The sequence below is a fragment of the Anastrepha ludens genome, chromosome 6, assembly GCF_028408465.1.
Source record: "Anastrepha ludens isolate Willacy chromosome 6, idAnaLude1.1, whole genome shotgun sequence".
NCBI lineage: Eukaryota > Metazoa > Arthropoda > Insecta > Diptera > Tephritidae > Anastrepha > Anastrepha ludens.
Genome location: NC_071502.1, coordinates 44,735,570 through 44,754,908, shown reverse-complemented (window position 1 = coordinate 44,754,908; position 19,339 = coordinate 44,735,570). Strand labels below are relative to the sequence as shown.

The 19,339-nt window shown below is 33.9% G+C and overlaps 1 protein-coding gene across 1 annotated transcript; it reads right to left on the bottom strand.

The window, feature by feature from the left end:
• Window positions 1-1,387: 1,387 nt before the first annotated feature.
• Window positions 1,388-11,271, bottom strand: LOC128867675 (peptidyl-alpha-hydroxyglycine alpha-amidating lyase 2). The gene is made up of 8 exons (XM_054109110.1): window positions 10,998-11,271; window positions 10,698-10,920; window positions 10,334-10,623; window positions 10,028-10,226; window positions 3,347-3,460; window positions 3,160-3,247; window positions 2,989-3,088; window positions 1,388-2,914 (listed from the first exon to the last, which is right to left on the bottom strand). Exons 2-8 carry the CDS (start codon window positions 10,896-10,898, stop codon window positions 2,611-2,613), a joined length of 1,296 nt encoding a protein of 431 aa, XP_053965085.1. The 5' UTR covers window positions 10,899-10,920; window positions 10,998-11,271; the 3' UTR covers window positions 1,388-2,610.
• Between the last annotated feature and the right edge of the window lie 8,068 nt (window positions 11,272-19,339).

Below are 19,339 nucleotides of genomic sequence, written 5' to 3'. Positions count from 1 at the left end.
TAACCTATCAATCAGTCTGAATTTTGTTTTGCCGTCGTTTGATAGAAGGCAGCACACAAAAACAATTCCCTTCAGGAACGCCCTCTGTCATCAAACAAGGGTACTTATTGAACCGCCCTCGTAATACGAGGGGTGCCTTTTATGTGTCGGGATTTGGCAACCCTGGTGTTGGAATCCGGCAACTGACAGCTGTGTCGCAAAGTTTGACATTTTTTGGCTTTTACGTACTCAGAACGTTTTGAAATACCAGCACTATTTGTGTTGTTTACAGTAACTTAAAAGATTCATCTCGGTCCAAAAATGGAATTAAATCGTGAACATTTTCGTGCAATTATTTTTTACAACTTTCGATGTGGATTAACTCAGCAACATTGCATGGATGAACTCAATTCATTTTTTGGCGATGAAGCTCCATCAAAGACCAGTGTTTATCGATGGAATGGTGAATTCGATCGTGGTCGTAGTTCACTCCAAGACGAATTTCGTGAAGGTCGTCCAAAATCAGTTGTTGTTCCGAAAACTATTGATGCTGTGCGCGAAGTGATATTGCGAGATCGTCATCTGACCTATCGTGAGATTGAGACAATCTTAAGCATTAGTGGGACCAGCATACATTCAATATTGCATAAACATTTGACTGTCAAACAAATTTGTTCGCGTTGGATCCCACACAATTTGTCAATCGCTCAAAAAAAGGCTCGTGTCGATTGGTCGAAGGAAATGCTCAAAAAATATGATCGCGGGGCTTCGAAACACGTCTTTGACATCGTGACAGGTGAGGAATCATGGATTTACGCGTATGAGCCCGAAAGTAAACAGCGGTCGACTGAATGGGTGTTTCAAGATGAGCCAAATCCAACAAAAGTTGTTCGCGCACGAAGCACTTCCAAGCAAATGGTCGCCTGTTTTTTGGAAAAACTGGACATGTCGCAACCGTACCACTAGAACAACGCAGAACAGTAAATTCTGAGTGGTACACAACCATTTGTTTGCCAGTTGTCTTCCAAGAAATTAGGAAAACCAATCGCCAAAGACGGATCACTCTTCACCAGGACAATGCGAGCTCTCACACATCGGCTCAAACAACTGCATTTTTGAGCATCCAAAACATCGAATTAATGGGTCATCCGCCGTATAGTCCTGACTTGGCACCGAATGACTTCTTTTTATTCCCGTACCTAAAAATAAACTGAGAGGTCAACGTTTTTCGACACCTGAAGAAGCGGTTGCGGCATTCAGAATGCATGTTTTGGAGGTACCCCATTCAGAGTGGCAAAAGTGCTTCGACAATTGGTTCAAACGCATGAAAAAGTGTGTAGATCTTCATGAAGAATATTTTGAAAAACAATAAAGTGATTTTCGATGATTAAAATTTGTTTTTGTTCTCTAATCCCGACATATAAAAGGCACCCCTCGTATAATTTTCATGAAACAGAAAACACAGCACAGTTTAGTGGGGTAGACACAATTTTATTTATCATTTCTTTGTACATATACTGGTTAAAAGTTTACTTTAGGTACAGGAGGCCAAATTACAAATCAATTTATGTTTTTTTTTTGTGTATGTATGTATATGTAAACTATTAAAACCAAACGTTTTTGTGAATCACCATTACAATTTTTGAAAGGCAAACCGGGTAGGTTACTAACAGGGTATTTCATTACCACGACGGAGCAAAGACCACATAAAACTTTTACTACGACTTGTTTTTTTTAAATATGTAGGTACTACGGTAATAGGGTTAGCAGATTATTTATGCACATTTTTATGTATTAAACTAAAATTTTCATCATCTATTTGTACGCAAATATTTGCTTTATTAATTTTACCACCACATTTTGTTTATCTCTCATATTTGTATAGGTTTTTTGTGCTTTCTTCTATAACTTTTTAATATTTTAGTTTCAATTATTTTTATTTTATGTTATATATTCAAGAAATTGTTACTATAGTTTAATTATATTGGTGACTATTTTTGGTTATCTTTCGTTTGTGGTTGATATAATATACATAGTTGTGTTTTTATACGTGTATGTATGTGTGTGGATAACTTAACCACTTGCTGAGCAGATGCTCCCAAATATAGACAATGGAAGATTTCTGAAATTACTAAAATCGAAGTGTTTTTGGTCACATATTTTATTATTTTTTTGTTTTCGTCTTTTTCTTTTTGTGATTCCGAGATATGACTTGAGTTGCTTTTGTAGCTGTAATTTAAAACATGCACAACTTGGTGCATGCTACGTTCGAGGTAAAAATGTGTAGTGCTTTACTTTGTGTTATTTTTTTCACATTTTTTATTTTTATTTTATTTTTTTCAGGTGTAAACTAAAGGTCTCGTTCGATATTAAGTTATTACATTTAATTTCGGTTAGATTTATTATAGGTTTATTGTTTTACAACTATACTTTATTGTTTTGTTTTTATATTGAACTCAATGTTTTCTATTCAATTATTGTTGCTTGCTATGTTTTTAAAATACTCTTTGTTTTGTCTTCTGTTTTTATTACAACTTTTCATCATCATCTTAAATATTTCTTAAACTTTCACTCCACTTCACTCTCCTTCATTTCACTTCATTTCACTTCATACCACTTTGTTCTGTGCACTTAAACCAACACATATTTCCACACTTTATTTGTCTGATGATTCGTGCCAATTTCGGTAACATACAGTGCGGATCCATTCACGCATACAGCAATCGAATGTGGATTTTTGAATTCACCCCAATGCCCGATGATTGTTTCGGAGCGTGGATCAATGGTGAAACCGCGAACGGGCAACATTGATGTAGGTCCATTCACTGCGTATACAATGTCTCCGTAAGCTGCCACGCCGAAAACACGACCCAAATCAGGCTCTTGTATGGTAGCGGCGGGCTGACCCTCACCCTGTGACGATTTTAAACCGGCTCTATGTTGGAAAGTAAAAAGTTGTAATTTATTTTATTTTATTTGTTAAAATTTCAGAGTTTCTGTTAAACTCACTTTGGACAAACCACACGCATATTCTCACGATCAGCAATACACAGGAGATCTAGATGTTCCAATAAAGTGATGCCATGTGGCACTTGCAGCGAGAGAAATTCTGAAAATTTTATCAAAATGTGATACATTATTTTTATTAAACTTCTTTAGTGCACTTATTTTGTTGTTTACCTGGTGGCTGTGGTATGGTGCGCAATATTCGTCCAGCAGCGTTAAATTTCAAAATGCGGCTATTACAGTAACCGTCGGCAATGAAGAACTAGAAGTGTTGAGAGCGCGCCCATAAGAGTAATTTGGGTAGGGAAGAAATTTTTATACACAAATGAGTGAAACTTGTAAGTTTTGTTTAATGACTTACCTCGCCTGTTGTGGCCACTGCAATAGAAGTGGGCTTGCAAAGGTGATTAATGGTTGAGCCGGGTTTGAAGAGTTTTCCAATGGTTAGCAGCGGTTGAGTATCGAATGGTTTGAACTGAAAGGTATTGCATTAAATTTAGTATGTTAAATTAAATTGAATTGATTTAAATAGGCAAAACAAAAAACTAATATATAAAATAAAAAAAAATAAAAATACAATACAAAAAACAAAAACTAAACAATAAAAAAAAGATTAAAAAAAATAAAAATAAATAAATTAAAAAAATAAATTTAAAAAACAATAAAAAAATAAGAATAAAATAAAAATAAATAAAATAAGAGTAATAAGAGATAAAAATAAATAAAATAAAAACAATAAATAAACAAAAAATAAAAAGAAAAATTAATTAAATAAAAACAATTACAAAATAAAAGAAAACAAACCAACAAAAAAAATAACACTTTTTTTAAATTTAATTTAAAATTAAAAAGACAATAAAAACAAAAATAAATTAAAAAAAAAACAATAGAAAAATAAAAATGAAAAAAAGAATAGAATAAGGATAAAAAAAAAAAATAAGGACAATAAATAAAAAAATAAGAAAAATATTAATTAAATAAAAACAATTAAAAACAAAGATAAAATTTTACCAGCTTAAACAAATTTATAAAGAAAACAAAAAATTGTATTAAAATGTTAATCAAAAAATTTGAAAACTTAAAAATTAATGAAATTTTTTTAATTTAATTAATTTGTTATATAATTTAAATACATTTTTTTAAATAAAATTTTATTATTTACGATTTTTTATTTAATTAATTTTTTAAATTTATTATAATTTAAAATTAAGCTTTAATTAAATTAAAGAAAAACGTAAAAAATTATATAATTTAAATAAATTTTTTTAAATAAAATATTTTTATTTAATAAATTTTTTTTTTTAAATTTCATTTTTTTAATTTAATACCTTTTTCTTCTTCAATAAAAAAATAAAAAAAATAAGTAAAAAAATTAGAAAAAAATTAATTAAATAAAAACAATTAAAAAATAAGAGAAAAAATTTTATTTACTCAAACAAAACAAATATTATGAAGAAAAAATAAAAAGTTGCATTAAAATTTTAATAAAATAATTTGAAAACTTAAAAGTTAATAATATATTAATATTTTTATTTACGTTGTTTTATTTAATTAATTTTTTTAATTGTTTATAATTTAAAATTAACTTTTAATTTAATTAAAGAGAAAATAAAAACTTATATAACTTAAACTAATTTTTTTGAATAAAATTTTTTTATATAATACATTTACTTTTATTTCATTTTTTTTTAATTTCATATCTTTTTCTTCTTCAATAAAAGAAGTAAAAGATAAAAGCAATTAAAAAAATAAAAACAATAAATAAAAAAAAAATTCAAAACAAACACTGATTAAATAAAAACATTTAAAAAAATAAAAGAAACAAATTTATTAACCAAACAAAAAAAAAAATTTATGAAAAAAATAAAAAGTTGTATTACAATTTTAATAAAAGAATTTGAAAACTTAAAAATTTATAACATTTTTTATATAATTCAAATATATTTTCTCTAATAAATGTTTTTTATTTACGTTTTTTTATTTAGTTAATTTTTTAATTGATTAAAATTTAAAATTAACTTCTAATTTAATTAAAGAAAAAAATATATTATATAATTTAAATAAATTTTTTAAATAAAATTTTTTTATTTCAAAATTTTTTTTTTCATTTAATTTTTTTTTTTTAATTTATTATTATTATTCTTCAATAAATGAAGTGAAAGATAAAAAAATAAATAAAATAAAAACAATAAATAAAAAATATTAGAAAAAACATTAATTAAATAAAAACATTAAAAAAAAACAAAAAAAAATTATAAAAAAAGTAAAAAGTTTTATTAGAATTTTAATAAGAGAATTTGAAAACTTAAAAATTAATATATATTTTTATTTTAAGTTTATTTTTTATATAACTTAAATACATTTTTTTAAATAAAATTCGTTTATTTTCATTTTTTTATTTAATTAATTTTATTTTAATTGTTTAAAAATTAAAATTAGGATTTAATTTAATTAAAGAAAAAATAAAAACTTATATAATTTAAATTAATTTTTTTTAATTAAAATTAAATTTTTTTTTATTTCTTTCTTTTTTTAATTTAATTTAATTTTATAATTTTACCGTTTACAGTGGACCGTCTATAATAGTAAACTTTCGGTATAACGAATTCAATTCAAAAATAGGTTTTGGTGCAATCAGTTTAGATCCGTTTGGCTGAGAACTTGAAATCACAAGTAGAAAGCGTTTATCAATGAAAATAAATTAAGGATTTTGAAAGATTGGAACAAAGGACTTTTAGGTAGTAACTTGCTGACAATTAGCGAAATGTACCTATGCCCCTGGACAAGACGATAGTACGTATTGTAGATCCATGATTCAATTGAATCATGTTGTAGATCAAAATGTTTACCAAAAGTCATATAAATCAAATTTTAATTTTTTTTACAAAAATAGTGAAAATTTCAAAAACTTTTCATTCCAATTCCACGGTCTAGAAAGATTTTTGGTATGTAGTATGATCAATTCAATTTTAGTACAATAAGTTTGAACTTGCTAAACCATCCCGTTGATTTTTTATAATTTTTTTGCTTGGCGGTATTGCGGTGTGGAGTAAAATATAAAAACGTGTCGTGCCCAAAATGTTGATGTGCTACCGTTTGTCGCTGTACCATGAAATGGAGATTCAAAATCAAAGAATACAATTTCTAGAATGAAATGGCGCCTCGAATGGCGGCCGCCGTAGCCGAATGGGTTGGTGCGTGGCTACCATTCAGATTTCAGAGAGAGAACGTTGGTATATAAATATATATAATGGCGCCTCGATTAGCTTTAATTGGAAATATGGAGGTATTATTTATTTGGCGTCCCTCATTAGGAGAGCAGACAGAACGCGAAGAGCGACTTCCACTAGCACACATAGCGCTCGCACACTTAGCGCATCGGCAGAAGTCAAGCCTGGCTTCGCACTCTCTGTACCAGTGATAGTAGTTGATTGAGACACAAAAGCAGCATTATTAGTGCTGGAAGCAGCGGAAACCGAGAAAAATGCAGCACGCGAGGGGAGACTCGCACTAGCAACAGGCGATGAGCAAGCAGTGTTAGCGTTGTTACTCACAGCTGGTTTGATGTTTACAGCACTAGTCACTATTGGCCTCTGGAGACGATACAGCATGCTTGACTGAGCTTTGTGTGTGTTAGTGCAGTCGGGTGTCGTCGTGTCACACATACTTGTTGTCGGCTTTTGAATGATGAAAATCAAAAAGTTTAGATATTAGCGTCAATCAGCCGACACGCACACATATAAAGTTCTTGTCAAACAATGCTTGACCGTCGCCAGAGGCCATATGTCACGTCATATTTATTAGTTTGGATGTGAGTAAGGATATGTTAGCTTCACTATTTGCGAGTTTGCTTTGTTTGTGCCTGCAGGGCATCGAACTTTTGCAGTAGTTGTTGTTAATTTTCATGCAGAGTATTCATTACAGATAGCAACCGAGCATTCTCAGTCCGAAGTATTTATTTATTAGCAATACCATTTTTTATTACGACAGCTTTCTCAACATACAAATTGAATGGGGGAAATGAGCGATTTGAATTATGGCGCTCAGCCCTGCAGTTTTTGCAAAAGAAAGGCTTATCGGCCGCGATAAGGAAATCCAAATCAGCTGGCAAAATACCAACACAGTTCAAGTGGCAGTACTCTTTGCATTGAGCACATAGCACCTTCGGTTGATTCTGGTCAACATTTTGTCCGCACAAACAAGGCATATTAATTTATATATCACCAATTATAATTATGCGTTATGTTAGAGTCAATATCTCAATTTTAAAAATTTGCCACCATACTTAATGTGGCTAATTAACACTCGAATATTAAAAAAACACGTCTGCACAGTATGGCAGTTCCCGTAAGGCGTATACTCGTATACAATACATCCCTAACTTTTTTTTTTGTTATGTGTTTTCTTGTTATTACCTATGTTATTTTAATTCTTTTTATTTTACTGATTTTTTTAATAATTTTTTCTTAGTTTAGCTCACTTTCCTTAATTTAATGGACTTTAATTATAAATTATAATTATTTTAGTTTATAGAGGTGTGTTCAAAGAGTATCGCGAATTTTGAATTTTCGCAGGTTACGTGTATTCGAATTTTGATTTTTTTGTGGCGATAAGTTGGTACTCATGTCTGTCACTCATGCCGACGAGTTCGGCCATTTGGAATGTTCAGTTAATTGTTTACCGCTGCTTCGCTTGCACGTGCTTCGGCTCGTCTTCGATTTTTACCGATTCAAAAATATGGATCAAAGAACCTGTATCAAATTTTGTGTGAAAAACGAGATTAAGTGCGCGGATGCATTCCGAAAGTTGACTGCGCCATACGAAGAAGCTGCCAAAGGACCAAAGCAACGTTTATCTGTAGTACAAAATGTTCTCAGATGGTCGAGAAGATGTGAACGACGAAAAGCGTGCAGGACGCCCGAGCACTTCAACAACAAACGAAAAAATGTATGATGAAGTGAAGAAAATGGTATTGGCCAATCGTCGAATCACCGTTAGAGAAGTTGCTGAGGGCCTAGACATATCGATTGGCTCGTGCCATTCGATTTTTTTCAATGATTTGGGCATGAGACGGGTCGCCACAAAATTCGTACCACACTGCTCAATTTCGCCCAAAAGCAGCATCGCATGAACATTGCTAATGAGATGTTGGACTCTGACCGCGACAACTCAAATTTGCTCCAAAGGGTCATAACTGGTGACGAATAGTGGGTTTATGGTTATGACGTGGAAACGAAAGCTCAGTCATCTCAATGGAAGCTGCCGCACGAAGCAAGACCGAAAAAAGCGCGCCAAGTTCGGTCGAAAGTAAAAGTTTTGCTTACCGTTTTCTTCGATTGCAGGGGCGTTGTGCATCATGAGTTATTGCCACAGGGTAAAATGGTAAGTAAGGAAAGTTATGCGCAATTTGCGCGAAGCAATTCGTCAGAAACGCCCTGATTTGTGGAAAAATAAAAATTGGCTCTTGCATCACGATAACGCCCCTGCACGACTTTTTGGCCAAAAACAATACACTAATGATGCCACAGCCACCGTATTCCCAAGATCTTGTCCCCTGTGACTTTTTCTCGCCCCCGAAACTGAAGAGGCCCACGAAAGTACGACGCTACGCTACGATTGACGAGATAAAGACGGAATCGAAGGAGGAGCTGAACGTGATAAAAAAAATGATTTCTTTAAGTGCTTCGAAGATTGGAAAAAACGTTGACACAAGTGCATAATATGTCATGGGGGCTACTTTGAAGGGGACAAACTAGATAGTAATGAATAAATAAATAATTTTTGAAAAAACACAAAATTCGCGAAAATTTTTGAACACACCTCGTTTTATGAATTTTTTATGTAATTTTATTTAAATTGAATTTGATTAATTTTATTGTTTTGGTTTGTTTATTTTATCATATTTTATTTTGTTTTGTAATATTTGATCGAGTTGTTTTACTTTATTATATTTTTTGCTCCTTAATTTTATTTTGTAATAGTTTGTCTCAGTTGGTTTAATTTTATTTTATTGTAATTTTTTATAATTCTTACTTGATTTAACTTCACTTCCTTAATTTAGTATATCGTACTTTTTATAACCCTTTTTACTAAACATTTTTTATTTATTGTAATTTAATTTTATTCTATTATACTTTGTTTTTAATATTTTGTAATATTTACAACCCGTAGCCGAATGGGTTGGTGCGTGATTACCATTCGGAATTCACAGAGAAGTTAGTTGGTTCGAATCTCGGTGAAAGCAAAATTAATAAAAACATTTTTCTAATAGCGGTCGCCCCTTGTGTATTTCTGCCTCCGAGTGTATTTCTGCCATGAAAAAGCTCCTCATAAAAACATCTGCCGTTCGGAGTCGACTTGAAACTGTAGGTCCCTCCATTTGTGGAACAATATGAAGACGCACACCACAAATAGGAGGAGGAGCTCGGCCAAACACCTAACAGAAGTGTACGAGCCAATTATTTTTTTTTTTTTTTTAATATTTATTTAATTTAATTTAATTTTATGTGCCTTATTTTATTAAATTTTAATTATATTTCTATTTTAAATTACATTCTTTTATTTTCTTTTATTTTATCTTTTTTTATTCTATTTTGTAATCCCCGATTCAATTAAAGTTTGTGTTATTCTATTCTAATTTAATTCAGTTTTATTTAATTTAGGTTAATTTAAATTTATTGTATTTCTTATATTTTTTTCCTTATTTAATTATTTTAAATAATTTAATTTCATATTACACTTTTTATTATGAATTTTTTGCCACTAATTTAATTTTAATTTATTTAATTTTACTACATTTTTTTATATTTTATTTTAGCATATTTTGTTTTATTTGCAACATTTTATTTTATTTTAGGTTATCTAATTTTATTTATTTGTATTTTTTTTTTAATTTTTTTTCTTGATTTACCTGTTTTCCCCTTAATTTTATATACTTTATTGTATTTACTTTTTTGTTATACATTTTTGTTTTAATTAAATTTAATTATCTTTTATATTATTTGATTTAATTTCGCTACTTTCACTTTTATGTACAACCCACCTTAAAAGCCTGATGCATTGCCACATCCGTAATCCAGTAATTTCCATGCACATCGATGGTCAAGCCATGTGGCATGTAGAACATATCCTCTCCCCACCCAGATTTAATAGCACCCGTTTTGGGATCCAAAATGTAAATAGTCTTCTCCTTAATCGGTCCATATTCAATCAAATAGAAAATGTTGCTGTCATTAAAGGTGCTAAAACAACAAAATAGAAAACAAGTAGCGGTTAAATATATGTATATCCGCACACCTACTCCAATAAACACACACACACAACTGATTTGTAACAGCTGTTGACCTACTTCGCATCCCAATATCTATCGGCGCGATGAAAGATGACCGGATTGCCATGTTGATCAATGGAAACGGCGGTGACCTGTCCGAAGGAGTGGCTTTCAGTTGGCCAATTTTCTACCAGCACTGGCGTGGGTACCACGGGCGGTGGAGTTATAATATTCATGCTACCGCCACCACCACCGCCTCCAGCGCTGCTATGTTCCAAATTCGTTTGTAACTCATTACTGTTGCTGCTGCTGCCACCGCTGCTGCCAATACTAATTACATTTTCATTATCCAAATGCAGTTCCTGTAACTGTGAAATCAAACCAAAAAAAAAAAAAATTAAATATTTCTTTCCCATCCACAATTAGTAAGTTTCCCACTCACCGCCGCATTTTCCTTTAGACGTCGTTTTATCAGTGCACGCACGTCATTGAAGAAACGCTCATTCAGCGTCAATGCATCCTCTGGATAGTCGAGGCGATGTGTTGGCAAATGGCTGCTCGCACTCCAATCGATTGCGACCACGGCCAAAATGAAAATCAAACCGCACAACTTCTCCATATTAACTGCCTTGTTGTTGCTCATCCTGTTGCTGTGAAGTGAATGCCTTTCATTTGTGAAAGGTTCAAGTGTATTTAGTCAATTTTTGTATCGTGTGTGTTGTCAATTACAATTCGCACATACAACAGCTGGTTAAATGAGCTTTACAAAAATCCTTAACCAACCATAGTCGTTGATTTGTACTCATAAATCTGCGTTGCAGTAAATTTGTGACTATACACTTAATATCGGGCTTTTCCTCTTGTTTTCTTTTTACTGGTATAGCTACTATTGTGAGTATTAATGTTGTCGTAGATTAAGGTTGTACGTCCAGGCAGTTGTATGGCGCAGGCGTATTAAAGCCGAAGACAGTGGGCTTGATTAAACAAACCATCAAAATAATATAGCAGCAATTTGAAATTGAAAAACTGTGCAACGCTTTTTACACAAGAAGTCTATTAGACCTATTTCACATACAATTTTTTTTATTTTCATATAACTCTGCACCTTTACCATTCACTCTTCCCCTTTGCGAAGTGGTGTTAGTTATTCAGATCAGAAATATGTATGTACTTGCACACAGTTCCTTTCGAATTTAGCCCTTCGAATGATCTTTTCATCAAGGTTTTTTCCTCTGTACATATAAAATGGATAAGGCATCGTAGTCGTATTTGTGTTGAACATTCATGTTATTATAAAACTTTGAGAGCCAATAATTCCATCTCCTTTGGTGCCTGCCGTTCACGAGAACAACGCCACAGCTCTTTGATAGAATAGTTTTCCCGAATGTTGGTATGCCTAAAGCTGATTCCTGTGTATAAAATGTGCTTTACAAATTCGAAGTTCTAATTATAAGCTAGTTTGTTTTGTTCTCGCTCACTGCTCGACTAATCTTCTTTATCTTCTTCTCCAAGCTGAAAAAAGCCGTGCTGACGGCACTTGTGGAGAGGTCAACTATGTGAATATCTTCCGAGTACGCCAAGAATATCGTACTTTTTCATATGTGTGGCAGATTGGCAGCAAACATTAAACCTCGAATGGCTCGAAGAAGTCCCTCCCAATTTTGAGGGCGCTGATGATCGTGTTCAACGATATTTCACATTGCTGAATGTGTTTCACAGGGTTACGAAAATTAGACGTGGCTGTTTCGTGCTGTCAGAGTTAGCTTTAAAGTCGACATTTTCGATTGTGGATATCAAATTTCTTGGTTGTGACTAACGTTCATCGATGTCCAGACAATCTTTCTTGCACGTTGGCGCATACATACCTAGCCAATCTCAGAAGATCTATGTGGCGTTAAATAAAAAAAGTGGTCTTAGTTTGTTGGCAGCCTTTTACAGACGGCCTACGACCTACAGACGGCCGAGAGTGTATGCCTAACCACTTTCCATTTGGCTCGCTACTAGTCATGAATACAACTTCCACCTCTGACCGATAAAGCGGAGTTAGAATGTGGGTGTATCTTTTTTCCTTTCATAACTATCTTGCACCGAAAGTCGGTATGTGACCGCAGCTTAGAAGCGCCCAATCTCAGAAGATCTATGTGGCTCTAATTAAAAAAAGTGGTCTTGGTTTGTTGGCAGCCTTTTATAATTTGATATAATTTTGCTTTGAGGATGCTATGTTCTCAAGTTCAAGCTTCTGGCCTGTAGATAAGATCCGCTGATAATTTGTGCTCTCCAGGGATCGTTCCTCAGAAGGGATTTAGATACTTTTGTTTGCGTATACACTTCGGAAGCAGTAAAAAAACATCCTCTTCTCAACTCATTTCTGACTTTGAATAATTTTTCTGGCGAAGATTTCACTAAAGTTAGTTCTGTACTGGTATCAGATTACAATTGAGTAGTTTTGTTAACTCACCCATTTAGACTTTGAGAAAAACTCATTCTTTCAAAATACGTAGACAAGAGTAGCTCTATGGGCTAGTAGATGTTTGTCACAGTAAACCGAACGAGCGGAACGGCTAGAAGGTCTTCTGAAATCAATACGAGAACATGAAATTTTTTTCCTGGTAAATGAAATATGCGACAGTCGGCTCTACATTACCGGAACGACACGGTAACAGTTCCCAGAAATTCCTTATAAGGAACAGAGGAGTCCTGTAGATTAGCCCAAGGATTGTACATATATAATCCATATAATTGGCTCTTACATCTTCTGCTAGTTGTTTGGCCGATTTCCTCCAACTTGTGGTGGACGCGTTATTCCACAATTAGTGGGACGGCTGTATGCCGCCTACGAATGTCAGATGGTCGTTTATGAGGAGCGTTTTCATGGCAGAAATACACTCAGAGAGAATACACACATATAGAGAATTTTTTTGAAAAGATTTTCCTAGTTTCTTCCTTAAGTTAATAGCCATCATGTCGGAGCACGTGGTTTGATTCGATGGAGTTTTCGGGTTAGGCCTGAGGTGTTGGGGAGTTTACTAGCTTACTCATTCACGTACCTTTGGAGCCTGAGGGAGTGGACTTCTGATTGTTTTTTAATTTCTTCAGGACTGTAGGGATCTTGAATATCCTTATTACGAACGAACCAAGGTGACTTGAGAAAATCTTGAAGGATTTTATTCTGGAGTCGTTGAAGAGAACAACGAGATTGGTCGGTATGAGGAAACAGTACATATGTAAATTTTTTCAAGGTTTTGGAATCATTATCTTTTCTTCAATTTTCCACAGGGTTGGAATATAGTGTAGATGAATTGAATGATTAAATAACTTTACTAATTTAACCAAACTTATATAGGGTAACTTTTTTAACACATTATCCTCCCCTTCTTCTTATGCGGCGCAAAAAAGAGGAGGCCTTCCTCTTCCTCTTCTACCACCAGCTGGTATCGCATCGAATACTTTCAAAGCCGGAGCGTTTGTATCCATTCGGATGACATGACCCAGCCAACGTAGCCGCTGGATTTTTATTCGCTGCGTTATGTCTATGTTATCGTAAAGCTCGTTCCATCACCTGCGATATTCGCCGTTTCCTACATGCAAAGGCCCAAAAATCTTGCGCAAAATCTTTATCTCAAACATTCCAAGCGTCGCTTCATCGGATGTTGTCATTGTCCACGCTTTTGCGCCATACGTTAGGACGGGCATGATGAGAGCCTTATAGAGTGTTAGTTTTGTTCGCCGGGAGAGGACTTTACTACTCAATTGCCTACATAGTCCAAAGTAGCACTTGTTGGCAAGAGAGATTCTACGTTGGATTTCCAGGCTGACATTGTTATAGGTGTTAATGCTGGTTCCTAAATAAAAGAAGGCTTTTACAACATCGAAATCATAACTGTCAACAGTGACGTGGGTGCCGATACGCGAGTGCGCCGACTTTTGTTCGATGACCGGAGGTACTTTCGTTTTGTCCTCGTTCACCACCAGACCCATTCGCTGTAATTAAATCGAATCCGGGGCGCTTTTTTTATCTTTTAGTTGTTTTATTTCACTTTTGCGATCTTTTATGACAATAAATGAAATAGGGGTGTTTTCGTTGACAGTAACAGTATACAAATTATCACATTGACTTTCGTTGGGTTGGAAGGTTTTTTCAAAAGCTATTACCTTGTCCTTGTCACGTTTTGTCCATGTATTATTTTCTTTTTTTGATTGGAGAAACATCACAGTTTGGTCTTTTCAAATATTTAGTACACTTCCAAAGTGAGTAGTCACCTCTTTAATCACATCTCCAGCTTGAAATTTAAATCTATTGATAATGAAAATATTTTTGGCAGCAGATAACTATTTGCTGCTTTTTGCTTCACTGTGCGTTATCAGAAAATGAGAGAAAATGTAGAATGTATCGATTTTCCAATATATTGCTGACGTCGATGGTCGATGATGGGAATACATAAAAATATTATATACGTAGATATTCGTGATGTGTATGCATTTGATCTAAAAATAACAACAAAAACGTTTACCATTTCTAATCAGAGTGCCAAAGCAATATGCGACCACTTAGTATACATTCGAGTATGTAGGCACATACATACGTACGAGTATATTATTTATAGTAAGGAATCATTGTAATCGTCGTGAGTTCACAAATGCAGATTGAGCTGCTTGTCGCTTGCCGAGATAATAGATTGCCAACTTTGTATGCGCGTAAGTTTGTTATTTGTCAAACGACAGATTTATTATTATGTCATTTAATAAAACTTTATCAACAATGTAATACATACAGACATTTGATTGTTTGCAAATATGTAGATATAATAAGTGTAACTTTGACATGTGTGAATACTATATTTGTAATAATATGCAACTTTTTTTGCATAACTGTGACTGCTGGTATGGATACATGGATGTGCACATGCAGGCCGCGACAAACGATAGCACATCAACATTTTGAACAGTTCTGACTATTTTTTATCTGTGTATGTTCATTTCACTTGTTTTTTTTTTTAATATAGCTCATTCTAAAACAAAAACCATTTTTTAAATAAATTTAAATCTTATACAAATATTAAAAATAATTAGAGGGAAGCGACTTGAGCGAAATCCCCGATGCAGTGCCAATCAAATGGCAAAAGAACTAAAAATATCTGACCGTAGCATCCGCCGCATACTGAAAAATGATCTCAAAGTCAAGCCTTACAAGATCCAAAAGGCGCATCATCACACACCAAAGCAACAACCAGTGAGACTTGAGAGAGCGAAAGAGTTGCTTCGCTTCAATTTCCGAGCATTGTGTTTTCCGACGAGAAAATTTTTCAAATTGAGCAATTCGTAAACTCCCAAAATGATAGGGTTTATTTGACCGATCATTCATACGAGAAATGAGTCATCGATTGGCCACCAGGAGGCAGCACCCGCTACAGGTAATGATTTGGGCCGCTGTAATCGCAGATGGGCGCTCCCCAATCGTTTTCATCGAGTCTGGCTTAAAGGTGAATGCGAAGTATTATCGGGAAAGTATTCTGTATTCTGGAGGTTACTTTGAAGCCGTGTGGGCAGACAAACATTTCAGTGGCATACCGTGGACGTTTCAGCAGGACTCGGCACCGTCTCACGAAGATCGAGTGAACCAAGAATGGTTAAAAAACAACGTTTCGAACTTCATAACGTCCTCTCAAACTCGATGGATTATTCTTTTTGGGCCATCATATCGAGAAAAAGTAAATTGATTCTTAATTTTGTATTATTTTCACACATTTTTTACTTTGAATTGAATAAAAATAATTTTCCAAACTAAATTTATGGCCTTTTGAATTGGTTACACTTGCCGGCCCCTGTAAACTGAAAAATTGCATACTCAAAATTTTATTAGGAATTCTAATTCAAACCTCTCAAACTTCGTGGGTGTCCTCACGGTGTACTATCCGCGAGGTATGCATGCTATGAGACTTGCAATTATTTCGAGTCTTTTTTGCGGCTAACACAACCGCAAATCAGTCATCGTTCGTAATCCACAAATACTTAGCCCCTCCTCCTTCCCCCCACCCTCTCATCTCTCTCGTTTCGTCCTATCGGTTTCCTTCACTTCTTTTCCCTTGCAATCATATTACAAAGGATGAACTTGAATTCTTCGTCCAAGTGAGCCCTTTCTGGGCAACCATTATAACCTAACCTAACCTAATTAAAAACTGTGGAATTGTGAGGAAAAGTTTGTGGTAGCTTCTAATTTTTGTATAAGATTTTAAATTTGAATTTATTTTGACTTTGTTAGACAATGAGCTATACTTTTATAAAAAAAATTAATTAAACAAAAAATTATAATAAGTCCACACTACTCAAAATATTGACCAGTTTTGGCATGGGGTGTATGTATGAATATCGTTAGGACAATGTGTACCACGCGTTGTATGGGACGATTGAACTCCATATGTATGTTGATATGTATAATTGAGGATAATCGCTGTAGTTCTTATGATCGATTTCGAAATAATATTTATGTACAAATGCATTTAGTTATGTATTTACCTTTGCTTCCAATATATAATATTTTAATTCTAATGACGTACATATAAGTATAAGGTTCACTAGTTTGGAAGTATGTGGTTGTTCATAAAAGCTTTTAGGAGTTAATACAGATATGTATGTATATAAATGTGTTACAACTTAGGAAGTATGTAAGTATCTAAGTGCGTTTGTACGAGTACGTAAGCATGCAAGCGTCGATGTATGAATGACTGCAGCTTTGCAAAAACAAAGAAAAAGGAAAAGTGTTTAAATGAAATAATTACACGTAACAAACCCTATTCGAAAGTATATCAGTATGTACCCAGAGTCATAAATTAGCCATTGAAAAGTGTCAGCGTGAAGCGTTTAAGCCTTTTTGGCGTAAGACGTTTCCACTTTAGCGTAGGTCCATTCACATTATAGAAAAAAAAAAAATAATTGTTGTTTGGCTGAGCTCCTCCTCCTATTTGTGGTGCGCATCTTGATGTTGTTCCACAAATGGGTGGGCCTACAATTTTAGACCGACTCCGAACGGCAATTGGTTTTTTTTTGTGAGGAGCTTCTTCTTAGCAGAAATACTCTCGATAGTATTGCCTGCCAAGAGGCGTTATTAGAAAAGGCTATTAGAAAAGAACTTTTTCTATCATTTTGGTATTTCATGCACGGAGATTCGAATCCACGTAGTTGCAAATGGTAGTCCCGCACCAACCCATATATCTAAGTACATATACAACCACTTACATATAAAAGTACAGTCTGTCGAATAGAAGCGTGAACGTCATAACTGAGAAGCTATTTCACTAATTCGATTCAAACAAACCGCATTGTATGGGCTTATAATATTTAATAAAATATTATATATAAATGTAGTTACCACCATTTGCTATAATGGCTTCACATCTTCGTGCAATACTTTGTGTTACTTCTGCATAAGTTGTGGAGGTAATCGGCTCCGAATCAGCCGAATTTGCCTTGATAACTGTTTGACCATCGATATTACGTTTCCTTTGAGTTTTTGCTTAATTACTGTAAAAATATTTTCAACATTTCAATCCCATTTTACTGTTTCCACTCTACACACCCTGGGTTTCGATATTTGCGATCTTTGTCTTCTTGTAAGATCCAAAGCTTGCTAATTCTTCCAAACATTTCCGCAGCTGAAAAATTTTTTATAAAATTTTTTAAATTTTATTCATCATAACTGCATTCAAAGTGGCGATAAACTCAAATAAACGGCGAAATCCTTTTTCGGAGTAGCATCTCCAAATATGAACCTTAACTGGATGCTTAACAGGTCGTTGAAGTTCTCGATTATCAGCAGTACACCAGAGTAGAGGTAAGCAAATATTCGCCCAAAAGAAAGACTCATTCGTGAATATTACGTTCGACCAATTTCGTTTCGGTTTTTTCTAATACTGGTCGTCCCTCGGCAGGCAATGGCAAACCTCTGAGTGTATTTCTGCCATGAAAAAGCTCCTCATAAAAAGTATCTGCTCTTCGGAGTTGGCTTAAAACTATAGGTCCCTCCATTTGTGAACCAATATCAAGACACACGCCACAAATAGGAGGAGGAGCTCAACCAAATATCCAAAAAGGGCGTACGCGCTAATTATATATGTATATATAATTCCGTTCTGCAAATTATCTTAACCCATGGAAGTCGTTTTTCAATGTGTGACAATGAGAGCAGCGGTATTTTCAATACGATCCAGAATTTGAGGTCTTCTGCACGTAAACGTCCTTGAATCGTGTCTTTGGATACATTGATACCAGTTTTCTTCAAAACTGCTTCAGCTTCATGCAACGATAAGTTCTAATTTATCACAAAAAAATCAATGTTGTTCTAATCTTACTTTGGAGAGATATTATTTTTTTTGACCTCGTCCGGGGAAATCGTCAACGTTTTTATCATTTTTGGACCTTAAGGTTGTGTAGATAGGAACAACCTATTGTTTTTCTGACGCGGAACTCATTTTCTAAAACAACGTACGCTTTCTAAATTTCTCACAAAACTAACAAATTGCACAACCCGAATGCGAAAAGCATACGCCTAATTAGCAGCATTTACCTTTTTTTTATAGCTGAACTGTAAGATGGATTTTTGCCGTTGACGTTTTTATTGGACAGACTGTATGAGCCGCAAGATGTGACACTTCGTTGTAAATTTCACAAAATGAGTTTCATTTTGAGGCATGTAAGTATGTGCATATATATGTTTGGGCGCCATTCTCAAGTGGATCTGTGAAACCAGGATAGTTCTGTTAAAATATGAGCTGCTTTCCCTCAGAGACCGCCACAAAATATAACTTCATAGGCAGCTTTTTTTTGGTGAATTCAAGTCTTCGGAGTCATTTCATAACTGAACCCACCCTTCATTATTCGTCTGTGACTTAATTGTTAGTGTTTGTTAATAATAATAAATTAAACAATGTGTTTTTATTCTTCCAATTTTTTTTCGTCCCCTCCGACTCCTTCGACAAACTACGCTTAGTAGGTCAAATTTATTTGTAATTATTGAAGAAATTGTTGAACTCAGTTTCGGAAACGATCTTCTGTTCACGCACCGGTTCACATTAAATCTCTTTTATAGAC